At 38.6% G+C, this 13,332-nt stretch overlaps 1 protein-coding gene across 7 annotated transcripts in view; it reads right to left on the reverse strand.

The window, feature by feature from the left end:
• Positions 1–13,332, reverse strand: part of LOC113053492 (oxysterol-binding protein-related protein 6-like) — a 57,943-nt gene that overhangs the window by 17,877 nt on the left and 26,734 nt on the right. For 2 of the 7 annotated variants that reach the window (XM_026218578.1, XM_026218582.1), the window contains exons 4-12: positions 13,106–13,159; positions 12,517–12,630; positions 12,104–12,274; positions 11,737–11,845; positions 9,081–9,184; positions 8,400–8,492; positions 5,351–5,383; positions 1,211–1,379; positions 646–776 (exon numbers count right to left, since the gene is read on the reverse strand). In XM_026218578.1, coding sequence (XP_026074363.1) covers positions 646–776; positions 1,211–1,379; positions 5,351–5,383; positions 8,400–8,492; positions 9,081–9,184; positions 11,737–11,845; positions 12,104–12,274; positions 12,517–12,630; positions 13,106–13,159 — 978 coding nt within the window. Of the gene's footprint in view, positions 1–645; positions 777–1,210; positions 1,380–5,350; positions 5,384–8,399; positions 8,493–9,080; positions 9,185–11,736; positions 11,849–12,103; positions 12,275–12,516; positions 12,631–13,105; positions 13,160–13,332 lie in introns of all 7 variants that reach the window. The other 5 variants (XM_026218575.1, XM_026218577.1, XM_026218579.1 and 2 more) reach the window with 4 other exon arrangements.

Consider the following 13,332-nt stretch of genomic DNA (forward strand, 5'->3'; position numbering starts at 1 on the left):
ATGTTGTTTGTGCAATATGTTGCGAAGTATTGCCAGTTTATCCTGTCTCTACCAAGCGTTTCTCATAGTCACGGATTGTTTGCTTGTGTATGTCTTTTGCCTGCCCTTGACCTTGTCTTTTGGATTGCTGATTTGGATTTGTTTGCTATCTGGATTGACGCTATTATATACGACCCTTGGCTTGCTTACTGACCACGATATCTTCTCTCCATTTGCCTCTGTTTGTGCTGTTGTGCTCAATAAAGCTCTGCACATGGATTCCAACCCACAACCGAGTCAGTCTTCGTTACAGTATATTATATTATATAAACAAAAACTTTTATTTTGGATGCGATTAATCGCGATTAATCGTTTGAAGGCACTATTTAAATGTCATTTATTTCTGTGATGCACAGCTGAATTTTGGACATCATTACTCACTTACTGAAATAAAGTATTAATTTTCTTTGAAGAATGTATATATCTTACTGACTCCAAACTTTTGAACAGTAGTTTAAAAGTCTGTTAAATTTCATGACGTCAAGTCTTACCAAAAACATAAAGCAATGAATGAAGTCATATGCATACTGTATAAATCGACACAAATAAAAGGTGAACTGTTTTTGTTTATTATAACAGTAACAGCGTGTCATGGGCGGAGCTGACCTGTGACAGGGAGCGGCGGAGGGTTATAATCTGATTTGATTGGCCGGTCTGCTCTTGTTCCAACAACACCTGTTTAATCTTCTCTTTCTCTATGGCCACCGTGTTGAAGGCAGACTTCAGAAGAGAGTGCACTACAACAAACACACAAGTTCATGCTGAGTACTGCATGACACCGCCAGGCTTTGTTTGCATGTCAGTGCCTGTGGCCTGGACCTGTAGCACACTATCACTCAAGAACAGCTGTGGACCTTTTGTTTTTCGGTGTGTAACTGACACTGAAGCAGTGTTTCCAACATATCTCAGTGAACCTCCATGAACAAAAGAATTGGTCTTGACTACATACTTATCAAAATGATCCTTGTTTATGGTTTGTAATGCTTGTACAACATAAATTTTAATCTTACAAACTTAAACATACATAACACTGTAACAGTAACAATAACAGATTCATAAAGTTCCCAAAATTGCAGATTTTGAGAAGATCACAACTTAAAAACAACAATTTTAATTTTTTTACAATGGCAATGTAGATCCAGTGCCTTGTGGTGCATGAATGCTTTTTCACCTTTTTGTGCAATTATGCAGAAATCTTCCTGCAGTTTGATGTAATCACTGGCGCTGTCGATACTGTCCGTCAGACGTGTGACTGGGGTTTGAAAATCAGCCAACTCTGCACATAGGTTAGGATTGGAGGAGTGGAGACGCACTTGAGACATGCTTACACTCAGGGGAACCTGAAACACACACACAAACTACAGTGAGACAGAAGTGATCCCAGACACAGTCTTGGGATAACCAGCAACATGGGCCTCCGAACGCAAGGAGGGCAAACAGTCTGTCTTAGAGCTGAGTGATTCCATCGGCTGAGGAAAAACCAAACTGGGGACATCTGAAGTCTAGAATGGATGAGTGTAGTTTAGTTAGACTGCAGTAAAGAGTTTACAGACACACAAAAACACACATAAGGGCCAAGCCGTGATAAAGTTAAGCACACACGTCAACAGTGAAATGAAGTTAATTCATACATCAGCTCATGATAACATGTGAACCATCATCATGCATTAACATGTTATTATGAACTCAAATAATCAAAACAACATTCACATAGTCACACTAGGTCAACACAGGCTGTGTTAAGTCTTAAAGTGCTTAGCTGAAAGTAGAGGTAGTCTGAGTCAGAACAGAACCCCATCATGAAGAGCCGAAGACATCCAGATTTTTTTTATAAATTGCTTTTTGTTATTGCTGCAGCTGTATGCTTCAAATCTAAGATAACATTCTGTTATCTTTTGGTTGACTTGCTTAACATCTCATTATGGTACAGTACATGCAACTGTGTGGTCTTTCATGAAGCCTTACACTAGCATGCCTTAAGGCCACTGGTCTAGGCCACTGGATCCCAACCCTGGTCATGGAGTACCCACAACTCAAAATGCAAAATGCACAGGCTCAGCATTAAATTTAACATTTTTCCTACTTGTGCAATCTACACGTTATCCAAGTTATTAATTGGTCCCAAGTTTGTCCTGGTCAGTGTGAATCTGAGTGGCAACTCTATCAAGAAGGAATGAGACATTTTCTCTGTTCTGGATCTGGAGCTCTGAACAGTTATCTCAGAATTCAAATGGTAAGGATTTGTATATCAATATTCTTAATCTTTGAATTCTGTACATAGAAAAAAGTTATTTACCTCTACAGATATCAAGGGTGGATATTTAAACATCCTCCTTCATCTCTGACAAAAGATTTCTACATAATTTTATACTTACAAGAACTGTGGTTGGTCATAATCCTAGAAAAAAGTTATCTTTGACAAAGTCTGTGTGCATGGGGCTCCAAGGACCAAGCATCCATGTTGTAACAGAAGAGGATAAGATTTCAAAATAGCTTGAACCAGTTCATTTTGAGGACATTTGTGTCCTTTCGTCTTTGAGTCTGTTAAGCATTTGACATACCATTAGGACTACTTTTAGTCTTTTAGTTAGGGATGTTCGGAGATTGGTGACTTCTGTGAAGTTGACTCCCTGAAGACATTAATGCAGTGGACTGTCAGCTCGATGCCTAGAGCATTGTACATTTGGAGGAACAAGAGTCTAGTTCAGTGATAGGATGAACAACAAAGTTCACCATGAGAGACACATCTATGCATGAAGTGTGCATATCAACTATCTGAAACTCTGCACTGTTTATTGTGCTTCTCCACTATGGTCACGGAATCCATAGTTAGTAGAAAAATTGTGAATGTTAAAATAGATTGAATTTCTCTGGAACAATGCAAGTTATTTCAGCAACATCCACAGTATCTAAATATTTGTACTTTGGATTCCAATCCAATCTCATTTGGCATGTTTCTGAACGTCACTGACACAATTCTGAGGGCTTGAGCTAATTTTATTAGGTTGTTACTTGACTGTAAAACCTTGTTGACACCAGTTGTAAACCTAGGGGCATCATGGTACCCAGAATTCACAGTTCAGTGAATACCTCGGTTTTGGGGCCACGGTTTGATACGAGTTCGGTACAACAGAAATTTTCATTTTTTCATTTATTTTGAACAGACAGTAGTGCTACATACATGTAAGCATGAGCAGTTGTTTTTGATTTGTTAATTAGATTGTGTAATTTAAAGATTTAATGCAAAAACAGAATGATTTGACTTCAGATTTGTCAAATTATGTTACATAAGACACCTCCACAAAACAAACATGGCAGACGTTCTGAATGAAACTGTAGATTCACTCTTTGACAGCAGGTGGCACACAGGGAACAGCAATGATAGAGCATTTCCTGGGTTACTGTTGTAAACAGCGCAGCGCTTATAAACACTACTTTAATATGCATTTTATGGAGGTTAGAGGAAAAGAAAATGCCATCTAAACATTTCTGATGACGTGAACAGTGAGCTTGATCTGCCTGGTACAGTATTTTCTCCTCTTTACAGAGTTCATTTTGGGAAATGATTGCAATGCAGTTTGTGTGTAATTCTGGAACTGAGATTGGCCAAAATAAAACTAAAAACTTGTCTAGATTTATAGTCGGTCGGGCAGAGCATCTCTAGAACCTGAAACTTTCCCACACTACTGATTTAAAACCTGCAGATGGTTCTTCGAGCTCTTGCGTGGCGTCTGAACTCGCCATTCTCGTTTTGGGTTGGTGCGTGGATCGTCTCTTCTTCAGCTCTCTCCAGTTGTGACAGTTAGCATTGCAGTACCGTGCATGTCCCTTCTGGATTGATTGCTTGTGACTGACTGTATTCGTCATCTGACTGCATGAAATGAACTGTGACGTTCAGGACGAATACATGTACCATTACACCCCTAATGTAAGCGGATCAACAAATGTGGTGTGACACAATGTGATGAAGCACTGACAGAAAACTGATGCCCAGTTCTATTTTTGACCTTCACATAAATTTTGGGATTTCCGTTTTATGCTTTCGGTGTAGACAGCCTCAAGCAGTCATGTAGACCACATTAATATATTTCTGTTGTTATGCTTTATAAGACATTCTTGGATCAGTGGAGCAGGATCACATTCAGGCTTTGAATAAAGGGTGTACCATTCCTGTCTGGCTACCAAGCAGATGATTTCATCATGGAATTTCAAGAGGGTGGATATCAAGACTGTCTGATATAAGATTACTACTCACATTCACCACAGCGAGGCATGTAGGGGCTGAAGAGGCTTTCTATTAACCCTGCATGCCTCAGGTTCACATCTTATCTGAGATAACTTTACACCCCAATCTGGCATTTGTCCCCAATGCATCAAATAATGCATGTTTTCTTGTCTGGAATTTGAAATCCCAGCTTTTCATCCACCCCCATTCTGGTCTGGGCAGGATATGCGATATACTGTTTGTATCTGGTGGATGGTGAGCAGTTTTTGTAAATCCAGCAAGAGGTACAGCAATCTTGTCAACACTTGTCTCACTGGTTAAGGCAAGACATCAAGATGCATTATTCATTAAGAGGCCTCCAGGAGTTAAAGGTTCATTCTGCTGGTGGAATGACTACCTCTTTAGTCTTGTTTAGAGACTTCTCTGTAGAAGTTATGTTTACTGGTAGACTGGGCTTCCCACTTTACATATTGGTGAAATTTTATAGCCTAGAACTAAAAGCCAGAAGCAGGGTTTTGAAGGGAAGGGATAGTTCACCCTAAAAAGGAAGGCTTTTACTAATTATTTACTCAACGTCTTGTTGTTCCATACCTGCATATCTTTTTGTGGGTTGGACATGTGCAGTTGGTCTTATTTTAAGATCTTAACTAGTTGGAGTTTGCCATATCCAACAGTAAGATGCCAAGCGATTGGACTAAAAGAGAACTAATGGTTATAACTGTAACCCCAGTTCACTAAGGAAGACCTTTCTCATTGGCTTACAGAAGAGCTGAACTTGAATGAGTTGAGTCTGTGCAGTAGTTTATGTGGAAAGAGGCGGGGCCAGTGATCTAAATGTGTGATGGCATAGAGATTCAAGGACTGCCATACAGATGTGTGTCCCATGATAGTCTACATAGTCCCATAATGCTTTCAGTGAACTTGGGTTACAACAATAACCTAAAGTTATTTCTAAAAAGGTCACACTGACATAATGTTTTGCAGAGAAGATGTAAAGCAGCACTGCATGCAAGCGGTTGAGAGACTACAGCATGGTGATGTCATGGTGTAACACAAAGATAACATCACAGTGAAGGTTCTGCTTACTTTAGCACTGTGTGACTGGGGAAGTGACTGGACCTGGGGGTGAACACAAGAGCCAGATACACATCTCAAGAGTTACTCATACACACACCCCATTAACATGTCAACACCACAGAGAGCCTTTCTGATTCATTACAGATGACCTTATTAGGGATGAAAACAAGTAACACCCCAGCATATGTGGATCTGTCGAATAACTGAGTGCTTTGACAACAAAAATTGGTTTTACAGTAGTGCACTTCAGATTAAATTCTATGGGGCAGACATTCTTATGAACAACATAATTTCACACATTTTGCAACTTTAGTATCAAATTACTTATCTTACATATAACCTTCATTTGTTTTCTGAGTTGTGCTGAGTTGTGTTTGTTCATTCTTAATTACAGTGGCATGCAAAAGTTTGGGAACCTCTGGCAGAATATGTGAAAACGTGAATCATTTTAACAAAATAAGAGAGATCATACAAAATCCATTTTATTTATTTTTTTGTACTGTCCTAAGATATTTTACATAAAATATGTTTACATTTAGTCCAAAAGAAAAAAAAATATATATATATAAAAAAATTATTAAAATAACCCCATTCAAAAATGTGTGAACCCTTGGTTCTTAATACTGTGTGCTGTTACCTGATGATGCTCGACTGTCTTTCTTTTTTTTTTTTTTTATGGCTGTGCATGAGTCCCTTGTTTGTTCTGAACAGTTAAACTGAGCACAGTTCTTCAGAAAAATCCTTCATGTCCTGCAGATTCTTCAGTTTTCCAGCATCTTTTGCATATTTGAAACCTTTCCAGCAGTAACTATGATTTTGAGATCCATCTTTTCACACTGAGGACAATTGAAGGACTCAAACACAATGCATTAAAGCTGCGGTAGGGAACTTTTGACGCTCTGGCGTTTAATAAACAGAACTGCTTGTGTCTTGCGGAAAAACATCGTAGCCGAAACTACTTCTCTCTGTTTATGTCTATGAAGAATCACAAAGGTACTGGGTTACTCCGCCGCGGTATCCCCGAAGCAATCTAAAATAGTCTGAATATAAACACTTATTATAGGTGCACCCTAGAGATTCAGGACAAGCCAAAAACACGGTTTGGAAAATGGATTCATGGTGTACTCGCTTATTATATAAATTTTTCTACATTTTGAACACAAACAAAGTTACGGACCGCAGCTCTGATTGGTTGATTTCTTACCGGGAGCGGTCTGTAACATCAAATGGCAATAGGAGCACTGGGAGGAGCCAGAGGAGCTTGATTTTTTCCACAGATTATCTGTCTCATATTCTACTGTCAGGACATAATGACAGGTTTAATAAATATGTAAAAAATATTTTTTTTTACAAAAGTTCCCTACAGCACCTTTAAGAGCCAGGGGGTGAAAACTTTTTAAATTTGAAGATTAAGGTCAATTGTACTTAATTTGTCTTCCGGGAAACATGTAAGTATCTTCTGTTGCTATCGAAGGGCATACAACAGTATTTTTCACACAATTCACCTATTTGTATACCGCTGTTTTCACTGTAATAAAAACGGGCTGATGACTTCCTTGTTCTATAAAGTCCCTCCTTCTGAAATACGTAACGAGTTCTGATTGGGCCAGCGGTTCCTGTGTTGTGATTCGACAGCGGCTGAGCGCACGCAGCCCTCCTGCAAACGCGATTGGACTAGTTTTGGACTAGTTTTCAGAAGTAAGTGGGCAGGATTTGTACCAACAGTACAATAATAATAAAATACACTTACCTTTTGTGGTCCATAAACAACGCCTTCTCCAGACAAAGAGGGAACTGTGTGAATCTGGCATTAAACTGATTGAGATTGAGGAAGCTGTCCTCAGCAAAATGTGCTGCACATAGTTTTACATGTGGATTATAATTTTCGGGAACAGAGTTAAACATAAATTGTAACCATTGATCTCTAAGTACAGCATCCTGGGAAGACCAAACAAAGATGACTGGACTCAGAGATGAAAATAACAGCGCTTCAATGACATGGCGACAAACGCACTCTAAAAACGCAACTCTTTCCTTCTTCTCCGTCGGAGCGCAACAAGACCACGCCCCCTTTTTTGTGTATTCCTGTGGGCGGAGGCTAGTCAAAAAACTGTTCTAGTGACATCATTCCTGCAGGAACTAGAGGGATGTAGTCCAAACGGGTCGTTAGGTGTAGGCGAATTCTGTTAAATAAAATATCTTGCTTGGCATTGAACTTTGAGCTATAGAATTTTACATATATTATTTATACTCTAACAACAACAACATTACACACTAACTAAAGTTGGAAACATGGAATCATGAAGAACAGGACCTTTAATGTATTGTGTTCCCATACTTTCACATACCACTGTAGTGATCCAAATAAATGACCCATTCCAACAAAACATTTATGAGGGAATAAAACAGAAATGGCCAGTCCCATTCACTCACACTCTCTTGTCTGTAAATCCATGATAAATGGAAAAAGTCTTTTAAACTATGTCCGATACGCTGTTAAAGGTCCAGAAACAGTTTAAATGGTTTATAATGGATGCACTGAGTCAAATGTCAGAGCTTCAGAGTTAGACCGCAGCAGGCGGTGTCCTATGATGCTATTGCTGAGGTTAAGGACTGCAATAATGAGGTTGTTCAGAGTGTAAGTGGTCATGGATGTGTGAGTGAAGGTTAAGGAAACTGACACACTCTAAACTCTCTCAGCTGTGGTTGCTGCTGCATTAAGACTGTGTGGCTAAATCACTAAACACTTGAGCATCTTCTGCATGAAGGCACACTTTTGAAATTTTAAACTGATGCAGATGCCTGAATTACAATGCTTGATCAATTCTGTAAAGTATCTGTAAAGTATACCAGATTGTGGTAGTCAGCTAGGGCCTCTATAAAACATAATCCTTCTGTAAGTATACTAACTGCATCATGCAAACTGGATTCAGCACAGTTTCAGATGTCCATAATTTCAGTAAATCAGATGCTAATATGATGCAGACAGTGCAATAAACAATATATGGCTAGTAGTAAATTCCTCTCACTGTTGATTTTGGGTGTTTTGAAGATGTACCTGCTGTTGCAATTTTGCATCTTTGCTGACACTTCTAGTCCTCCATCTTCTGCTGACTCGCTTCTCTTTCTTTGTCAAATCTACACAGTTACTCTAAATTACATGGACACATTCACACATGCAAATCAAAGTGGTGAGAGGGTTAATAGCAGAAAACTGAAGCACTCAATCCATTGGCAGTGACAACAACAACAACAACAACAACAAAAAGATGTAAATGTGTGAGGAGTGGCCTGAGTTATTATTTCATAAGAATGACATCAGAGAAATACTGAAGGAAGAATCATGTAGTGTTTCAGGGGTTGAAATTAGTTTGAGGGTTAGGGATGTCTGAATTATGTAAAGCTGCTGTATATATTATATAGCTGCATTACACTCTCAACCTATTCCCAATATAGCTATGCCGAGTGATTTGTTTTAATGCATTGACAATGTGCAATGAAAAGTTTGGCCTTTATGATGCTAAATTGTCTGGCGGGATATTAATATAAACACATGTGAATGTAAACAGACAAAACATCAGACAGGTGCCAGAACCTGTGAATTAGGTTTGCAGTGTAAGCGCAGCCAAGGAGAAACACAATCTGTCTGCAACACAATCTGTACAAATAAACTAGACACCTAGAAATTGCTGCGTGCGTGCGTGCGTGCGTGCGTGTGTGTGTGTGTGTGTGGATATACCTGCATGTCGGTGAAGTTGGGGGCTGACTGTGTCCTATGTAAGATCTCCAGACTTTGCAGCAGTTGACTCAATTCTAAAAGACTAGACTGGCAGTAGGCAAGTTCTGAAATACAAATACACGTCGACTTCTATAGGTTTGTATGAGACTCAAATGTAGTTTTTTTTTTTAATACAAGTCCGTAATAATATATACACACACACACACACACACATTCACACACACACACACACACACACACAACCAGTCCGTTTTTGAACAGTAAGATTTTTCATGTTTAATGAAGAAGTCTTTTCTGCTCACCAAGGCTGCATTTATTTGATCCAAAATACAGCAAAAGCAGTAATATTGTGAAATATTTGTTCAATTTAAAATAACTGCTTTCTATTTAAATTTTTACAGGGCCTATAGAAAGTATTCATACCCCTAATGTTAAACTGCTATATACAACTTTTTTCCCTTTTTTTTTCAGTGGCAGGTATTGAGGGACTCGTCAGAGTAGAAAAAAATCTCGGCACACAAAAATGTTAAGATAGCCTTCATGAAAACCCTTCTAGAGCATTCAGAACTGTAGACTGTTTACTTTCCAACAGGACAATGACCCCAAGCACACAGAAGAGTGGTTTATATATTATATATATATATATATATATATATATATATATATATATATATATATATATATATATATATATATATATATATATATATATATATATATATATATACAGGTGCTGGTCATATAATAAATATAATAAAAGTTGAAAATTTTACACTAATTCCATTCAAAAAGTGAAACTTGTGTATTATATTCATTCATTACACACAGACTGATATATTTCAAATGTTTATTTCTTTTAATTTTAATGATTATAACTGACAACTAAGGAAAATCCCAAATTCAGTATCTCAGAAAATTAGAATATTGTGAAAAGGATCAATATTGAAGACACCTGGTGCCGCACTCTAATCAGTTAATTAACTCAAAACACCTGCAAATGCCTTTAAATGGTCTCTCAGTCTAGTTCTGTAGGCTTCACAATCATGGGGAAGACTGCTGACTTGACAGTTGTCCAAAAGACGACCAATGACACAAAAGGTCATTGCAAAAAAGGCTGGCTGTTCACAGAGCTCTGTGTTCAAGCACATTAATAGAGAGCTGAAGGGAAGGAAAAGATGTGGTAGAAAAAAGTGTACAAGTTTTACATTGTGAAACAAAACCCATTCACAAATGTGGGGGAGATTCACAAAGAGTGGACTGCAGCTGGAGTCAGTGCTTCAAGAACCAATACGCACAGATGTATGCAAGACATGGGTTTCAGCTTCTCATTTTTTGTGTCGGGCCATTCTTGAACAACAGACAGTGCCAGAAGTGTCTCGCTTCAAAAAGGACTGGACTGCTGCTGAGTGGTCCAAAGTTATGTTCTCTGATTAAAGTAAATTTTGCATTTCCTGTGGATATCAGGATCTCAGAGTCTGGGGGAAGAGAGGAGAGGCACACAATCCACATTGCTTGAGGTCCAGTGTAAAGTTTCTACATTCAGTGATGGTTTGGGGTGCCATGTCATCTGCTGGTGTTGGTCCACTGTGTTCCAAGGTCAACACAGCCGTATACCAGGAAGTTTTAGAGCACTTCATGCTTCCTGCTGCTGACAAAACGACAAACTGCTGACAAACTTTTGGAGATGCAGATTTCATTTTCCAACAGGACTTGGCACCTGCACACAGTGATAAAGCTAACAGCGCCTGGTTCTTAAGGACCATGGCATCCCTGTTCTTAATCGGCCAGCAAACTCGCCTGACCTTAACCCCATAGGGTATTGTAAAGAGGAAGATGCGATATGCCAGACCCAACAATGTAGAAGAGCTGAAGGCCACTATCAGAGCAACCTGTGCTCTCATAACACCTGAGCAGTGCCACAGACTGATCGACTCCATGCCACGCCACATTGCTGCAGTAATTCAGGCAAAAGGAGCCACAACTAAATATTGAGTGCTGTACATGCTCATACTTTTCATTTTTATACTTTTCAGTTCACCAAGATTTCTAAAAATCCTTTCTTTGTATTGGTCTTAAGTAATATTATAATTTCCTGAGATACTGAATTTGGGATTTTCCTTAGTTGTCAGTTATAATCATCAAAATGAAGAAAGAAATAAACATTTGTAATATATCAGTCTGTATGTAATGAAAGAATATAATACACAAGTTTCACTTTTTGAATGGAATTAGTGAAATAAATAAACTTTTTGATGATATTCTAATTATCTGACCTGTATATACTGCCTCCAAACTTTTGAATGGTTTAGTGTATAATGTTACAAAAGCTTTTAATTTCAGTTAAATGCTCGATCTTTGGATCTTTCTTTTCATCACAGAATGCTGACAAAAATGTACTCAACTGTTTTAAATATTATTATTCAGAATAATTATAATAATAAATGTTTTTTTTCAAGCAGCAAATCAGTCCATTAGAATGATTTCTGAAGGATCATGTGACACTGAAGACTGGAGTAATGATGCTGAAAATTCAGCTTTGAAATCACATAAATAAATTACATTTAAAAATATATTCAAATATAAAGCAGTTATTTTAAATAGTATACAATATTACCACTTTTGCTGTATTTTGGATCAAAATTATTTACAGGCTTACCTTCTGAACACTTGTCCATCTCCTCAGACTCCTGTAACCAGGCTGCCACTTTACTCTGTCCATTACTACAGGACGCCGGCAGCTGCCAGGGCAGAGTACTGGGTTTACCCTGCTGAAAGGGCACACACACACACACATTTACACAGCTGTCTGAAAGAAGCTTGACCTTGATTATGTTGTTGTTGTTGTTGTTATGGTCAACATGAAACTGCATTTGCGACCCATAATGCTTCCATTGGAAACTGGAGGTTGAAAAATGGCTGTTACATGCCAGAATGGAGCTAGCTTGTGCACAATAAGCTGAATTTGAATTAATTTTTAATAACTACAGACAACAACATGAACACAAACAGGAGTCAGGAATGACCTTGTTTTGGTGTGCGCTGGAAGAGGTGTTCTGGGGTGACTCTGCGCTGGCCGACGGAGGGAAGGTCCGTAACGTAGCATCACGAGGAGAGCGAACAATCTCGTTCTGACGGAACAAACGATGGTGACGCAGCTTGCACACCCAGATGTCAAAAACATCTGGAGACTTCACCTTCAAGGAGAAACAGATAGACAGAGACAGAGTTAGGTGACAGCCAGTTCACAGCATGCATCAAAAACAAACTGATGGAGACATGAAAAGAGTTTCCAAGACAGATGTAATGTGACCTTTAAATAACAAAAAGATTAAAAAGAAATGAAAATAAACCCCTGAGACATAAAAATGCCTGAAGATGAAGAAACGCTGCACTCTTATTTCAACGAATGCACAAACAGATCAAGCAGATCACAGACCTTCAGATGATAAATGTGCTCTTCTGTGTCCAGATCTATGCGGCGAGCTCTTTTCTTGATGGACATCACAGACAGACCCACATCTATACTGCCATGAAGCTTTCCTTTCTGAATCTGAAACGAACAAACACACAATATCATAGTTTCATCCCCAGGTTCTGCTCAATGAGGACATTTTTCTCTCCTGCTGAACATAAAAGAATATATTTTGAAGAATGTTGGAAAACACACAGTTGTTTGTCCTCACTGACTTTCATAGCATGAAACAACTGATTGGAACAACTTGAGGGTGAATAAATGAAGACAGAAATGTTACTTTTTGGGTGAACTTTCTCTTTAATGTGCATTTCTAAGTAAAAGGTGTGTTTCCACACACACACACACACACACATTCACTCTGTCCTTGTTGCGTCAGTGCTCAGTGATGTTTCTGCTCCTGAGTCTGAGCTCATCTGAGTCACGCTACAGCGAGAGCAGACAGCCAATCACAGCTCACCGTCTCTCTCTGACCAACCTACACAACTCATCATTATTATTCACAGAGCAGCGCTGGAAGCACTCTTCAGAAAGCCATTTGAAAGCAACTCACATCTACAGGAGATTTGGAGTACTTCAGGATCCCATTGTCTAAAATGAAAAATCGCTGTATAGAAGAGAAGAGAGAGAGAGAAAATAGCATTTATGTAATTAATATTAAATGTAAATACATTAAGGAATAAAGCATGAAATACAAGTAAAACATTGTTTATTAGCACCCAGATCAAACCAAATAAAATGGTTGGACTTTAAGCTGGTCTCCAAGCCTAGCAAAGCTGG

Source organism: Carassius auratus, chromosome 34, assembly GCF_003368295.1.
Source record: "Carassius auratus strain Wakin chromosome 34, ASM336829v1, whole genome shotgun sequence".
NCBI lineage: Eukaryota > Metazoa > Chordata > Actinopteri > Cypriniformes > Cyprinidae > Carassius > Carassius auratus.